General features: G+C 41.7%; 1 protein-coding gene across 1 annotated transcript in view; it reads right to left on the reverse strand.

Moving 5' to 3' along the window:
- Positions 1-788: 788 nt before the first annotated feature.
- Positions 789-17074, reverse strand: part of LOC309555684 (uncharacterized protein) — an 840923-nt gene continuing 824637 nt past the window's right edge. Inside the window, exon 11 of the mRNA XM_082257724.1 lies at positions 789-1007. Coding sequence (XP_082113850.1) covers positions 834-1007 — 174 coding nt within the window. The 3' untranslated portion in view covers positions 789-833. The remainder of the gene's footprint in view (positions 1008-17074) is intronic.

Genomic DNA, 17074 nt, shown 5'->3' on the forward strand with positions numbered 1-17074 from the left:
TAGGGATCCGTTGTCTGTCTTATTCCATGACACTAAACTACCTCCGGCCCAGTATCGAAAGTCTATTACCCCTTACCTTTTAAATGCAGCCAAAGCATTAATCCCAAAATATTGGAAACAGTCTACAGTTCCCTCGATACCTCAATGGTTGCGGGCAGTTGACCGTATCTACTATCTGGAAGACATGACATTGGATCTTCGAGGTCAGGCACCCCTGGCACGTAAGATTTGGTCATGTTGGTTAACATTTACCCACACTAACATATACGCTTCATATATGGCTGAGGCCTCTCCAGGCTAGAACGTCTAGACTGGTGAAACACCAAAACACCAAGGGACCCCCCCTTTTTTTTTTTTTTTTTTCTTTTTCTCTCTTCCTTCCTTTCCTTCCCTTTTCTACTGGAGAGCCCCCGCTTAAACAACTGGACTAAAATATTTAACAATCCCAGAAATATTGATTTTTGTAGGTAAATTATATCGTATGTTTTTTTTTGCATTGGTTTTAGTTATGACAAGCAGGGATCGCCTAACTGTATATAATTTGGGGAGACTCCCCCTTTTTTCTTTTCTACTTCATGTTTGTATAATTCGTATAGAATTCAATAAAAAATATATTATAAAAAAAAAAAAGCAGGAAGTTGCAACTTAAGCCAGAAGTGTCAGAACTTTGCCTGGACTTTATTTCTTCTGTAGATTTTTTTTTTCTCTTTTAATTTAAGACAAACATATTACAGATTCAGGTAAACTGGTACTCCATTTCTAATAGCATCCAACACTAGAGATCACAATTGGTTTACTAATCAAAATGTATTTATTTTTAAAATATATGTATTTCAAGACTCCATTGTTTCATCATCGCTACTTTGGACAAAATCATTAGCAATATTGTCCACCGGGGCGTCTTCGGTTTCGGAATCTTGCTGCGTGTCATCAGCACCCAGTTCACAGAGTAATTGATCAACGTGCTCCAGGAGTGGCGAGTCATCACACTTCAACTTCACATACAGCTGTAGACAAATCACATGGTGAAACGGTTAGTTGGCAGCGCCATGCCGTGCTGATAATTTCATAAAGCTCTTAATGGATGAAAAATACACTCAACCTAAAAGCATTCTGAAAACTAGGGAAATGGCACACCACAACTATTTTCTTTAACAGAGGGGGGTTGGGAATGGAGAGGTAAGCAATAAATATTTGTTGAGCCAGAGTGTACTTCTAAAGGTAAGATGGAAATATCAAGCCAACTGCGCTAATAGTTTCTATATACATTTAGAGCAAAATATGGTACTTAGACCAAGTGCATTTCATCACTTGAGAATCCTTACAAATAGCTATAACTTTAAAAAAAAGACATCCTGTCAATCGGCTTTTGGGTCTTTGGCTTCTTTTCTCAACAGGAAACATTGCATTTGAAAGGCAGTTTTTAGTATCCTAAACAGCATCATTATATTGTACAGATCTACAGTATACCCAAAGCTATTATTGTAGTGAATTTGCCTACTTTAGCTTTTAGGCAACAATCACTGTTAGGTCAAACTATGAACTATGAAGCTTTCAAATGGAAGAAAGAAATAGCAGTTTTCATACTTTCTCAATGTGTGTTCTAAGGGTGCACAAAGAGAATGTGATTAGCAAGGAGGTGAAAGTTCAGGTCTTCAAACGCCAGGACTCTAGCTCAGAACACGTATCACATGTCACCCATTTCAATGCTAGTAAAGTTGCGCCACTTTGAAAGCCTTGGGAAGTGGTGGAGAATGAAGAGGTTGACATTTTGTTGCATAGCTAGATACTTCCCAACATTACTGTATAGAAGAAATATGTCCACTGCTTCTAATATCTAGAGCAGGGGTCTCCAAACTTTCTAAACAAGGGGCCAGTGTGCTGTCCCTCAGACTTTTGGGGAGCAGGACTGTGACCACCTGGAAAAGAAAAGGTCCCAACGTCAGTGGGAAAAAAACAATGCTTCATCTTTTATGTCAGTGGGAGGAATTTTGTCCCATCATTCATGTCATTAGGAGGAATTGTGCCCCATAACTGGTACCTTTGGGAGGAATTGTGCCCCATCATTGGGCCCAATTATAGGTGTCATTGAGAGGAATTATGCACCATCATTGGTGTCATTGGGAGGATTTGTGCCCCTTTATTGGGATCAGCGGAGAGGGGGAAATATGCCCCATTGTTGGTTTTAGTGGATGAAATAATGCCCCAAGGGCCAGATAAATGTAAACAAAGGGCTGCATCTGGCCCTCAGGCCACAGTTTGGAGACCACTGATGTAGAGTAAATGGGCAATATTGTAAAGGCCACACCAGACAAAAAAACGCAGTCAACTATGGCTATGGCTTTTTCTATTGTGTGAAATGTGAACCAAACTTCCTAGTGGACACAGAATGTTCTGATCTTTTTGATTATGATATATTTATGACCTGAAGGTCCAAATGTAAGCTCAGGAGGCTTTTTTTGCATTTGTCCAAAATAAGATCATTAAAGTTTATGTGTAGACAAAATAGATTTTTTTAGTATTGGGTAAAAAATGGGTAAAAAACAAACAAATGTACATTTTGCTGTCTGGGTCACAATAGGGAGATTTCCCCTTATGTCATTTCTGAGGAACAAATCAGGAAGTCAGAAGAAAAAATGTCCTTTTTTAGACAGTTGACACTGGAGGAGTTGTCTTCATTGGAAGATTCACCCACACCTCTTGTGAGAGCTGTAAAACTTTGGATTTACCATGACTTTCAGTCTAGATAACATCGGTCACCAGGCCATGCAGAGGTGAATCTCCCCAGTAAGGATATACACAGGAATAAAAAAAAAAAAAAATAAAACACTAAACATTTACATACATTTTGGCTTGGTATACACTTAAGCTAGACAAAGCCAGAGAAAATTCTCAGCCTTTGATACACTTTAGCTAGCAGTGGGCAAATATGGTGAAAGCCACGTGGCAAATCAATCCAAAGATTTAAAGCTGGCTTCTAATTTTGTAAACTGGTTAACTCTTCTCTAAAAGTATATTTTGGCTCACATATGAGGCTGTTAAAAGGTTCATCTTTTAATAAAAAATAATAAATGCACATTTTTTTGCAGGTAAAAAAAAAAAATGTTAATTTACTATTTTTTTTTTGTAGGAGCCTGGAAAGAATTGCACCAGCGATAAGTAGACCGCTGATGCCATGCAGGTCTCCTGCAGACTGTCAGAGTAAGCTGTCTGCCCATACATCATACGGGCAGGCAGTTTTAGACTGACAGAAAGAATCTATCAGAGTGCTCAACAGAGCCATGGTAGTTAATTGAGAACTACAAGCAGACAGCTGAAGAGGCTATCGGTAGTTGTAGTCCATGCATTAACAGAACACTGAATGAATAACACGGCGGGGCGAGATTGTGACAGCGAGCGAGGGGAGAAGATCCCCGCTTGCTACCAAAACGGGAGGTCAGTGAGATGCAAGGGCTGATACATTTGAAACATGTAGCATGTTACAAAAGGTGAACTAATCCTTTAAATATTAAATCTCAAAAAAAATAGTTCTGTCCCATTTTCAACAAATAAAATGGTCAACTGTCACTGATTTCAAGCATTTTGATTTGTACAGTCTTTTAATATTATTTTATGCATTTATTCTTATATAGTATCAACACATTGGGGTTGATTTACTAAAACTGGAGAGTGCAAAATCTGGTGCAGTTGTTCATAGAAACCAAAGCTGAATTGAACAAGCGGATTGGCTACCATGCCCAGCTTCACTTCAGCAGAGAAAATATGTGTATAATGAAGGCCCATGCCGCATGGTTCCTTAAAATTACTAATGGCTCCTAGGCTGGGCTGATGGGCTTTTGAATAATATATTAATTGATGCACATCCTTTCATAAAACATTGAATAAAAAGTACTCCCAAGAGAGTAACTACAGGGTGGTAAGCCCAACATGTTTACAGGTTATCCATAAAGAAATGTAAGGTTATAGATGAGAGATTTGGCCATTAGAAGAGCAAAATATTTGAGCAAAAGACGACTTGATAAAGTAAAGCTAATAAATTATTCAAATCGAACATGTAGTAACTCATATCAGAGTGGTGCCTAAGCAGGTGATTTAGTTGGCATTATAGCATAGATAAAACCCATTAAAGATCCAAATTTACAATCATTGCATAGCTGAATGTTAGCAATTGGCCACCCATGGGGCAGTGGTCTGTGGATTATATTTATATTTGCCCTGTATACATGAATCTTACAAAACACTTATCCAAAATACTGCCTCTATGGCAAGTTGAAGATAAGGTTACAGCAGAACTATCATTGTCACCAACAGACAAATAAAATCAGCGCAAACAAAATATCAAAGAACTAATTACATTTTAATGGCTGTATACCTTCAGTGCTTTCACTTCACACAAGTGAATACCAATAAAACATAAATGCAGCGCCAAAGGTAAGATAGTGAAAAGAGTGACAAAATACTAATAAAATCACATGCAAAAAACGTGAATAAATCACATAAGTAGTAGAAAAATATGAAATGCTTAATGATAACCTCTTATTTGTGTAGATCAAAAAACTTAATACATCCAAAATATAATATATATTAAATCATGCATCAAAAAAAAGATTTATATACAAGTGTAAAAGTCCCAAATTAGGTAATCCTTCTGTGCCGTGCTCAAAATACTGAAAAGTGCTAGTGCTTCACTCCACACATGAGTGCTCTGTGTGTACATGCTCAATAGCAGCTCACCTCATTCATTGACTCATATATTCCAATGAGTCAAATTCACTGCTGACGAAGTCTAAATAGTGACGCAACGCGTATGGGGGAGGAGCCTGCTCGAGAATGTTGGATTCAGGACGGTCGGTTTACTTCCTGTTTTACGAGTTTGTCATAGCCTGCACTGCTGGAAGTGCTTTGAAATGTGAGTTGTTATGCTGTTTTTACTATATTAAAACCCATTCAGAGAGCACTAGAATTTCCATTTTGTTTTCATATGAAGGGGACCTTGACCCATTTACCTGCACCTTGGAGCCCTGGAAGGGAAGGGGGATAGTATCCATCCTATTTATCCGGAGTCCTTGGGTATTATTGTGCATTTGACTCATTGGAATATATGAGTCAATGAATGAGGTGAGCTGCTATTGAGCATGTACACACAGAGCACTCATGTGTGGAGTGAAGCACTAGCACTTTTCAGTATTTTGAGCACGGCACTGAAGGATTACCTAATTTGGGACTTTTACACTTGTATTTAAATCTTTTTTTTGATGCACAATTTAATATATATTCTATTTTGGATGTAGTGAGTTTTTTTATCTACACAAATAAGAGGTTATCATTAATTATTTAATATTTTCCACGATTTATGTGATTTATTCACGTTTTTTGCATGTGATTTTAATTTCAATAAATTTTTATTGAGATAACAACATTACAGAAGAACACATTGTCTGAATAACATTTGTATCTACAAGAATTGTAGAAAAATTAATAACCGGTACCTTACAAATCACAGTATACCCCCATTGTAACAGGTAAATGGGGCACAGTGGGAATATCTAGCAAAAGATACCCAACCTTTAGGCTAAACAAAGGAGAATGTTCGATCACCCCCAAGGCGAGACCCGTCCGCGCACCTTGCATGTGATTTTATTAGTATTTTGTCACTCTTTTCACTATCTTACCTTTTGCGATGCATTTTTAATGTTTTATTGGTATCATTGTCACCAGCCTTAGATCTATGTATACTGGTATAAAAATGGAGGGAATAACCACAAATTTGCTGCACAATGTATATGTTTGGTGGTCCCTTTATATTGCCATAAGCCACAGCTGAAAACAAGCAGGACAGATGGTAAAGCAGTATAAGTACGACTTTCAGACAGAAAACGGCAGACAGTAGCAGAGTCAGCTGACTGATGGCCAGGTCAAGAGTGGGAAAAGCAATTTGAGGTTCAAGACAGATAAAAGGAGCAAAGGCCGACAAATGGACTGAAAATCTCTAAATGCACCGGCAAACAGAGTATAAATACATCCACGGTGCACAGGGAAATCAGAGACATAGAGAGTCAGACATAAGTCAGATAGACCTCTATCCAGGGCATGAGCAAACACACAAACCTGTTGATCAGGCATAGGTTTGATACTGTAACTGCGCTTTAAAATCATTAATGAGCCTATACCCATGCTTCCATCATAGCTTGGAGAAAGTTCATATCTCAACCCTCATAGGGATCTCTTCAACACCCCATACGTTTCCCATAAAGGATATTAGACCTTCAACAATGGGAGGAGGTAGGACTCCACTGGGTAGACCAACTTTTTCATAATTATCTTCAAAAACCCCTAGACTGCTTACTGACTCAATACAATCTCCCCAAATCCATTTCCTACATGTATACAAGAATCTCCACCTTCCTTTGCAAACACCCTCAACTTCCTATGAAGTTACCCGAAAACGTTTGATGCTTTTTATCCTCCCCAGTTCCCACTCACAAGGGTATATCACTGTTTTACAACACTATATAGAACAAAGTATCCTTTGCTAACACACCCCACATGCTAAAATGGGAGGAAGACCTCCATATATCCTTTTCGGACGCCCAATGGAAAGCGGCCATACGATGTAGCTACTCAGTGTCTGTCACGACCCTGGTTGGAGGCTGAGGTGACGAGAGGGCTCCCCTTGCAGCTGAGTGCAGAGCACCCCTGGAGACAGAGGGTGCTGTGCCCAAAGGTGCACGGGTTGCCTGCAGGTGTAGCTGTGTCAGGACTCGGATCCGCAGTAGGAAAGACAGTCACTTGGATCACTGGAAGTGCAGGCAGGTTAGTGCAAATCAAGGTCAGAAGCCAGGCCGAGGGTCAAACACGGGTAGTCAATCAGGAGCAGGCAGGGAGAAGTCCGTAAGGCAAGCCGGGTTCAGAGCAGGAGAAAGCCAGAGCAGGTCAAGGATAGCCGGGTCGGTAACAGGTAGTCAATCAAGCAGGAGTTTCAAGGCACAAGGCAAACAGGTACTAGCTGAAGATAATCCAGCAATGAATGGCAGCCAGTGCTGAGTTTATATAGGAAGTGGGTGTTGATAATTGGCCCTAATTAGGACGTCCCACATGGCTGTTTTGTAATTAGCATATATGTCATTTCCTGACAGTCCTGCGCGGCCATTTTGGAAATTGGAAACTTTGCCATTCTTTATCAAGTTCTTCCCTGACAGTGTCACTGTATAGCCCATTGGAAACAAATGCAAAAAATACTTACTCAATAGCATGCCTATCAACTTACCAAATTTCCTAAATCCCAATCGCCACTCTGCTGGAGGGGATGTGAACAAATAGGCAACCTTATCTGTATCTTCTGGACCTGTAAGAGTCTCACTAGTTACTGGAGAAAATCTTCTCTATAATTTCTGAGATTTTATCTCACCCTGACTCTGCCCTAGCAATCCTTCAACTAGGTATAAAGAAATTTTCCTGTAATGTTAGAACGGTCATTTTAAATATCTTAGTGGCAGCAATAACGGTGATTACCAGGCACTGGATGAAAAATTTGGCACCCAATCCTTCTGAAACCATAGATCTAGTCAACATGCAATTTTCCTATAAAAAACCTCACACGTTTGGTGGTCTGTGGTAACCATGGATGGATAGCAAATACTTTATTAATGTCTTTTGATTTGTTATATTGTACTCTCTGTATGCTCTGAGATACTGTATATCACATATGTCAAACACAAGGCCTGCAGGCCGAATATGGCCCTCCAGGCCTTGTCATATGTGGCCCTCACACCCAGTTTTGCAGCCTAAACATGGTTTGAACTCCATTTCACCACCTCCAGCTATCACCCTTTGCTCCTGCTCCCCGCTGTCAATTGTAAACACAGAAGCCTTTGCCCTCAGCAGCCCCTGGATCTAACAGATTCCTTCATGCACTCACTGCGGGGACAGATCTCCAGAATCTAAGCAAGACAAGGATCTTCCTTGAAATACACAGTTAGCAGAGCCACCTATACAGGGAGGTACTAGAGTCGGGCCAGGTAGGTGAAACAGATGGAAGGAAGCTTTGTATGGGAAGGAGGGGGTTATAGTTGCAAACTGTGCACCCCTAAACCCTGCACTCTGTACACAGCACATTCCTGAACACTGCACTCACTGCACTCTGTACCCCTGGACCCTGCACGCTGTACATAGCACACTCCTGAACTCTGCGCATAGCGTAGTCCTGAACTCTGCACGTAGTGCACTCCTGAACCCTGGACTCTGTACATGGTTCATCCCAGATACAAATGGCCCTTTAAGGACAACCATACTGCTGATGTGGCCCGCAATGAAATTGAGTTTGGTACCCCTGCTGTATATGATTTGGATTATTTTTATAATGCAAACTATGTTCTTTAAGCCGCTCCTTGAAAAATGTATTCTTGCCTTTCTTAATTATGTGTTTAACTTGTTAACCTCAATAAAACATAAAAAAAAAAAAAAAAAATAATTAATGAGGACAGGTGTGCACAGCAAAAACAAGCTGCAGTGATAAATATAGACCAGTGGATAGCATAAGTCCAAATCAGATTGTTCCAGTCTTATTGGTGTTGACTTTTTATATGAATATATAAGATGGAATTACCTGTCATTGAAACTGTTGGCTTGGCGTAAAATAGTAAGCTCTGTCATGACCTTAGGCAGACCATACATTATAAGTAATTTTGTTCAACTAGTGGGTTGGAAAAAAATGTGGCAATTCTCCCATCAACACACTTGGTGCTAATGGGGGAATCCTTCTCACAGCGCTATTGTGTTCTGCCAGCAGGGGGCCTTCCCAGCTGGCAGAATACAATGACAGAGTTGCTGGCTGGCACTGATCATTTGAGAAAAGCCTGACAGGCTGGTTGTACAGAAGGTGATTGATAGATCCTCATGTACAACCAGCTAGCCCATCCATGGGCCATGCTGGACCAGACAAATCTTGATCCATGTATGGCTATGTACACAAGGCAGACCGCTGTTTGACAGTAGGGAAGAGATGGAACTTGTGTCCCTGCAAAGCTGGGAATAAATCTCATCCCTTCCCTTAGTAAAGCACCTCCCATAGTACAGTAAAACACTGGCTAGGCACACAGCTAACCCTTTGATTGCCCCTGATATTTCACCCCTTCCCAGCAAATTGTATTAGTACAGTGACGTTACATATTTTTAGCACTGATCTCTGTATTAGTGTCACTGGTTCCCAAATAGTGTCAAAATGTCTGCTGAAATATTGCAGTCCCGCTATAGGTCACTGATCGCTGCCACTATATACTAATACACTAAAATATATATATATATATATTCCATAGTTCGTAGACACTATAACCTTTGCTCAAAACCAATCAATCTACCCTTATTGGGATTTATTTTTTACCAGATATATGTAGCAGAATACATATTAGCCAAAACTTCTAAAGAAATTTGATTTTTTACATGTTTTAATTGAATAGGTTTTATAGCAGTATAAAATATTGTTTTTTTTTAGTTTTTTTTTTTAAATTGTCAGGCATTTTTGTTTATAGCGCAAAAAACAAAAAACGCAGGGGTGATCAAATACCACCAAAAAAAAACCCCTCTATTTGTGGGAAAAAAAAGGACAAATTTTATTTAGGTACAGTGCAGCATAACATTGCAATTTTCAGTTAAAGTAATGCAGAGCCATATAGCAAAAAAATGACCTGGTCATAAAGAGGGGTAAAATAGGTTTTTTTTTTTTTTTTAGCCATGCAAATATTTGTAAAATATACAATGCGGCCCTCCTACTGAAAGTTTTGGAGACCCTTGACTAAATCAATTGGGTCAAACAATCTTTACATGTATGGCCAGCATTAAACGGAGTTCAGCTGTGCAAAACTATAAACAGTAAAGCTCATCCTCTGGCTTCCCCAATCCTCTGCACCCGGACATGGCTTGGGACCTAGATGGCAGATTTGGAGGCTTCTTGCGTTGCTTCCAGGGCTGGTGCAAGGATTTTTGACATCCTAGATGAAACCTAATTTTGCCCCCCCCCCATTGGCTCCACCCCTAACTCCACCCCCTTTGTCTTGCCCATGTAAACCCCTCCTTTTTAATGAGTGGTAAAAATCTTTAAATAAAAATACCATAGGGTATATAGTGAGGAAAGGTTCAGGAATGCATCGTACAGGGTCCAAGGTTCAGGAATGCATTGTACAGAGTGCAAGGTTCAGGAATGCACTGTACAGGGTGCAAGGTTCAGGAATGCATTGTACAGAGTGCAAGGTTCAGGAATGCACTGTACAGGGTGCAAGGTTCAGGAATGCATTGTACAGAGTGCAAGGTTCAGGAATGCATTATACAGAGTGCAAGGTTCAGGAATGCATTGTACAGGGTGCAAGGTTCAGGAATGCATTGTACAGGGTGCAAGGTTCAGGAATGCATTGTACAGGGTGCAAGGTTCAGGAATGCATCGTACAGGGTCCAAGGTTCAGGAATGCATTGTACAGAGTGCAAGGTTCAGGAATGCATTGTACAGGGTGCAAGGTTCAGGAATGCATTGTACAGGGTGCAAGGTTCAGAAGTGCATTGTACAGGGTGCAAGGTTCAGGAATGTGTTTTGTACAGGGTGCAAGGTTCAGAAGTGCATTTCCTACAGGGTGCAAGGTTCAGGAATGCGTTTCCTACAGGGTGCAAGGTTCAGGAATGCGTTTCCTACAGGGTGCAAGGTTCAGGAATGAGTTTCCTACAGGGTGCAAGGTTCAGGAATGTGTTGTACATGGTTCAGAAGTGCGTTGTACAGAGTGTAAAGTTTAGGAATGCGTTGTACAGGGTGGAAAGTTCAGGAATGCGTTATACAGAGTGCAAGGTTCAGGAATGCGTTATACAGAGTGCAAGGTTCAGGAGTACATTGTACAGGCTGCAAGGTTCAGGAGTGCATTGTACAGAGTGCAAAGCTCAGGAGTGCGTTTTACAGAGTGCAAGGTTCAGGAGTGCTTTATACAGAGTGCAAAGTTCAGGAATGTGCTGTACAGGGTGCAAGGTTCAGGAATGCGTTGTACAGAGAGCAAGGTTCAGGAATGCGCTGTACAGAGTGCAAGGTTCAGGAATACGTTGTACAGAGTACATGTTTCAGGAATTGGTTAAACTGCAAAGACACTAATTATTTAAACATAGCACACTTATCTTCTAAAATCTTGATTAGCAGCATACAGGAGCCAAGGCAAGAATGGCTGCATCAGATGGATAACAAGTGCAGCTGAGCAGGATATGCAGCAGTGCGAACATCCACCCAGCACAGCCAGGGATTGGTGGGAAAGCTAGCGTATGGCTGCAATGAGTGAGTGGAGCTGTCAAATCGAAGCTCTGATGTTGTGAAGGGCTGGGGCTAATATGCGGGGCTCTGCCCCTTTGTCCCATGCATAGACAAAATAGCTGGCGATTATACATTGGTAGTACATTGGTAGTAACATGTGCACCCATAGCAGTGTATAATCAACCTGAATTATACACCACTGTGGGTGCACATGCACTACTTGGTCCTGCCCCCTGCCACCAACGTATAAACGCTGGCAGCTTTTTCAATGCACAGGACAATGGGGCGGAGCCCTGCATATTGGCCCCGTCCTTTCCTAGCATCAAAGCTTCGATTTGACAGCTCCACTTGCTCTCGCTCTCATTGCTGCCCTACGCCCACACCCGCCCACTTGCCCACCAATCCCTAGCTGTGTTGGATGGATGTTCGCACTGCTACATATCCTGCTATACTGTCAGCAATGGAGTAATGCAAGGGGGGGGGGGAGGGTGCCACCCCCAACTGATGTGCGCTCTAGGTCGCGCCTACCTTGCCTACAGGTAGCGCCAGCCCTGCTTGCTTAACAAGGTAAGAAGCAAAAAAATAAAAACTGCAGAATAAGTTTAGGAGTGGTTAATATTTGACCAGAGATGAGTTTTAAAAATAAAAAAAAACCCATGGGTATACAAAGACCATTTTTCTTTCCCCTGCAATTTAGTTATTTAAGAAGGAGGGAAAAAGAATCAGTGAAAATAAAGTCTTGGTCACGGTTTCATATTCTCTATAAGAACATTCTGGAGCTCAGGAATGAACAAACTGCTACTTGCTGCCAATTAATCCTTCCATTGCCGAGGTCACATTATCTTATTAAACTGGATGAGTAATGCAACTCCCTGGACGTCTTGTGAAGCGTATTTTAGAGCTGCTTCATGGACTAGTAGCTCATTATTACTTCTTATTTGGCAGAATGGCAACCTCACAGACACACATCAAATTTGGAAAGTCAGCTTTTTTTTTTCCAACATAGAAATGTCCAAAGTCATATAACTGCTGCCTTGTCAAAGATATAAAAAGTATGGCATAAAAAGAACGAATCTAATAAAAAAAATACACTGTGAACAATGAAAAATTACAGCATTTTAGGTGTGATAAATTTGGGTGACAATGTATATTATAATTTTTTTGGGAAGAGAAGTATTCAAGAGTTATCAGTTGGCAAGGACAATTGCAGCCATAAAAGATAATGTACGTAATATGAAGCCCTGCACGTGGGAAACGCAGAGGGAAATATGGTTGGTAGAAGTGGCTGACTGTATAAAAACCTTTCAAGGAAGGCAACATCTGACAAATATTTTTGAATAAAACAAATACATACTTGCTCACAACAGAATATGCCAAAAAAGGTGGGTGGAGAAGCCTTGCTTAAAGCTTAATTGGAAGGCATCAGTTAAAAGGCCCTACTCCCATGCTTCCATTGATTAACAACCCTCCTAATGTCAACATCCCAACATATAACTTGTTCAGAACAGAATATGCCAACAATAGGTGGATGAAGAGGCCTTTCTTGAAGCTTCATTTGAAGAAATCAGTTAAAGGTCCTACTCCCGTGCTTCCATTGACTAACATTCCCTGCAATAAACACTCAACACAATTGCAATGTACCCCCCTCATATATCCTACTGCATCCTGTAAGGCGAACCCAATATGCTTTTGCTTCCAAGTATTTCACAACTGCATTTTCCCCTACAAGAATGTCATCCCTTTTAAATGTTGCAATTTCAATAATCAAACATTGAGTAAAAAGGTATCTTACATTTTCATGGTACTACCTAGGCAACCTTTGCCCTCACCTAAATCTATCAACCTCATTCTTCATAATCACCAGCCAACAACTACACAACAACACTTAGTTCACCTGAGGAGGTGCTCCAAGGGTAGCTCTTTGCAATGAATATAAGATCAATATTAATATAATGGAAGAAAGAGGTTATCTGATCACTGTATGGATTGATGACATTGTAAATGAACTGCTCCATATGTAGGGGCAAACTTTGCCCACATTGATGTTCCTCATTTCTGTATGTACCACTGGTTATCAAACAAAAAGTAATTGTATCTAAGTAAGAAAGAAAGACTTTCTAAAATGAACCATTGAGTTCACAAGAAAACTCTGTAAAAATCCATATGGTATTGAAGGGCCAATCATATGGCCTTTTTTCTAATTTAAATATTTTCCTAAAATTAATTGGTCAGGCTATGGCCTTTAGAACTGAGAATTGTGGTTTTCTTGCAGATCCATCATGCACAAGGGCTGTACCAAAAAGTAATGCAAAAGGGGGCATAACTTTTTTAACAACTTATATAGGTCGTTCAGATTTCACATGTTGGTAGAGTAACTCTTCCTCTATAGTAACTATTCTTTTTTCATTTCAGATAAATAATGAATTCCAAGCAGAAGCAAAGTGCAATCATTGAGTTCTTAAAGAAGAGGGGTGCAGGCTGTCTGACATCCACAGAAAGTTACACATTGTTTACGGAAATGACACCATTGACAAGGGAGAAGATCCTCCACCAGTCCTAGCAGACATGTGGACATCGATGGCTGCAGGGGGTAGAGATGATGGAGTTTAACAAGATCACTGCCTCCTACAAGAATCCGACAAGGAGTGGACAGGTCCAGAATATTTGCGAGAAGTCCCCCGGGATCGCTCCACACTGCCAACACTCAGGGGGCGAGTGGAATTAATCTTGTGGAGCCTATACGGGGTGAAGTAGGCTTGATGCACTAACTTGAATTGAATTAAGCAATTTCTCAATAAAACCACAGATCTGAAGGGGAAATACCACACATCATCCCAGTCATCGTATTCTAAATCTGGTATATCTTGCAGCCATCTAGCTCTGGGGCCCTCCAACACCGGTAGAGAAACAGAAATGAAATAGGAATATAATCGAGAGGAGAGTTTCTCAGAACAGTCAGACCTGAGTACCATTTGCAGAATCCATTGTTCAATCGGTGGATTCAGTTGTGGGAACTGACTGCAGAAGGTATGAGAGAGCTGAAAATAACAGAAGTGGTGGGATATAGGCAGGTTGAAGGGTGAGGTAAGGAGGGACAAGGGAGATAAAACCTGGTTTGTGACTATTTGGGAAACTAGTTTGACATTATGTTTAGTCCACGCGAAGGGCTCTGGCAATTTTTTTAAAAGTGGGGAGGGTGGGGTTTAGCTACAACGGAGCACAGGGGAAACTGCAGCCTTGAGGTAATGCTTGCATCGTAGACCAGCCCCCAAGCTCGGATGGTGGTGGACATAGAAGGGGTTAAATCATAGGTGGCCTGAGGGCCTCTAAATAAAAGGAATTTGAGAGCTTCCAAGGAATTTACCACAGTGGCTTCCAACAGGGTGTAGGGGCTGTTTAGGTCCAGGTTTACCACCACGTGGCTGTGACCAACTGATTGGCCAAGACGTATTTGTAAAAGTCTGGGAAAGCCAAGCCGCCCTAATTGCAGGGGGGCATGAGGGTGGTCAGTTTATACCTATGATTCTTTGGCCCCATCAGAAAGGAAGAGAAAAGTTGGTTATGTCTTGTAAAGAAGGATCTGGGGATCCTTTGAGGGGAATGTCTAAAGAGATATGTAAGTTTTGGGAGAATTTTCATTTTCAATAGGTTGAAAAGCCCCAATAGGGATAATGGTAGGCATTCCCATGCCTTAAGCTTCAGCCACACATCTCCTAAGACCGGGGTCAAATTCAATGAGAGAAATTCAGAGCCCTGCGAGAAATCACCACTCCCAAGTACTTAATGTTCTCAACCCATTGCAATGGATTGTCGGGGGGGGGGGGGCTGTATTACGAGCCTGGGGATCTACCGGGAACAGTACGGATTTAGCCAAATAACTTTGAGTCCAGTGACAGACGAGAAAGAGTAAATACCTGTAGGGCACCACGCAGGGAGGGTCCAGCATCATTGAGTACATATAAGAGGTCATCCCCGTACAGGGCTACCCTCTCCTCCAGCCAGCAAATTCGCAGCCCTTTGATATGTGGAGAAGTGCAGAGGGCCTTTGCCACTGGCTCTACAGCAATGGCAAAAAGGGCCAGAGATAGAGGGCAGCCCTGCTGGGTACCCCTGGACAGGGAGAAGGGAAGTGACAGGCCTGTCCCCAGGTTGACCGAAGCAATAGGGTGTTTATAAGATTAGCAACCATTTAATGAAAACTAACAGAAAACCCATTCTGTGCAGCACCTCCCACAAAAAAGGCAATTCGACAGTTACAAAGGCCTTTTCAATGTCTAATGAGGCCACCCCCAGAGAGCCTTTGTTAAGAGGTTGAGCCTGAATATTAGTGTACAATCTACGCAGATTCAGATATGTGGCTCTGCCGGCCATGAACCCAGTTTGGTCCAAGTCAATGATCATGGGCAGTGTGGGTTGTAGGCACAGGGTAAAACGTTTTGTCAGAATTTTGAAATCTGCGTTTAGGAGGGCAATGGCCTGTAGGAGGTACAAGAGGTTGGATCTTTCGGGGACTTATAAATTAGGACCACATAAGCAAGACTCAGAGTCAGGTAAAGCCCCCTCAAGCAAACATTGGGAATAAAGGGAGGCCAGGAACGGAGCAAGGAGTTTGCCATGGGCCCTGTTAAATTTGATGGCAATGCCATCTGGTCTGGTGACTTCCTTCTAGGGAAGGAACTGATGGCTAAGAGAACCTCCTCTGTGGTAATGGGGCATACTAGGGTCTCTCGCTCTGTGTCCAATAGCCAACCGAGTGCCAGTGGGTCTAATCAAGCCACCAGGTCAGCAGGTTGAAAGTCTGGGGACAGCTTGGACAAGTATAATGCCTGGTAAAATGGGTGCAAGGCCTCTAGTATATTAGGCAGGGAGAATCGCTCAGAAGGTTACGTATTTCAGGGATCAAAGTAAGGGGTTGCTCGTGTTTGGCCATCATGGCAAGCAGATGGCTTTTGCAATCCCCCCATTTAAAAAACCTCTGCTTGTTCTTATATAGGTCCATCCTCTTGGCCTCAGTTAAGTGAAGATGTAAGGCTCGTTTAGCATTGAGTAAAGCATCAAAATAGAACTCTGGGGAGTCAGCCACATATTGTGCTGCATGCTCATCTACCGAGGCCTGCAGGGCGACAGTAGTAGCCTTTTGATCCGTACGGACCCCAGCCATAGCAGATCACTGGTAAATGTCTTAAAGGCATCACAGGTAATTGCTGGAGAAGAGGATTCCGAATTAGTCTCCCAGTAATTTGTCAGGAGAGGCAGAATCGACATTGTGGGAGTGGGGGTGACAAAGTGTAAGAGCCAATAGGGCATGGTCAGATAGCCCAGTAAGCAAATAAATGGCATCTATGACATCCAATAGATCAGCGGGGTGAGCAAAAGCTAAATCTATATGGGTGTTAGTTTTGTAGGAGTTGGAGAAGCAGGAATATGATCTAGTTGATGGGTTTTTCCCACCACCAAACCCCTGACAGACCTGCTGCCTGAGCCCAGGCGAGAAGGTCCGCAGAGAAATGCTTGGGGGGAATTGGTCTATCCAAAGCAGGATCAAGTATGGCAATAAAATATTCCATAATTAATAATTTAGCTGGGCAATAAGGGGTGATCCTCTCCAGCAAGTTATACAATAAGGCAACTGAAAAGGGGGGGGGGGGTATACACAGTGGCTACAATATATCTCTGACCTCTCAGCATAAATACTACTATATATTTGCCTTATGGGTCCGTATGAATATATTCTATCACACAGGGGAATGATTTGCTGATCAGTATCCACAGTTTCTATAGCGCTAAAAGTTTGCTGCC

Source organism: Pelophylax lessonae, assembly GCF_965119305.1.
Source record: "Pelophylax lessonae genome assembly, chromosome: 5".
Classification (NCBI taxonomy): Eukaryota; Metazoa; Chordata; class Amphibia; order Anura; family Ranidae; genus Pelophylax; species Pelophylax lessonae.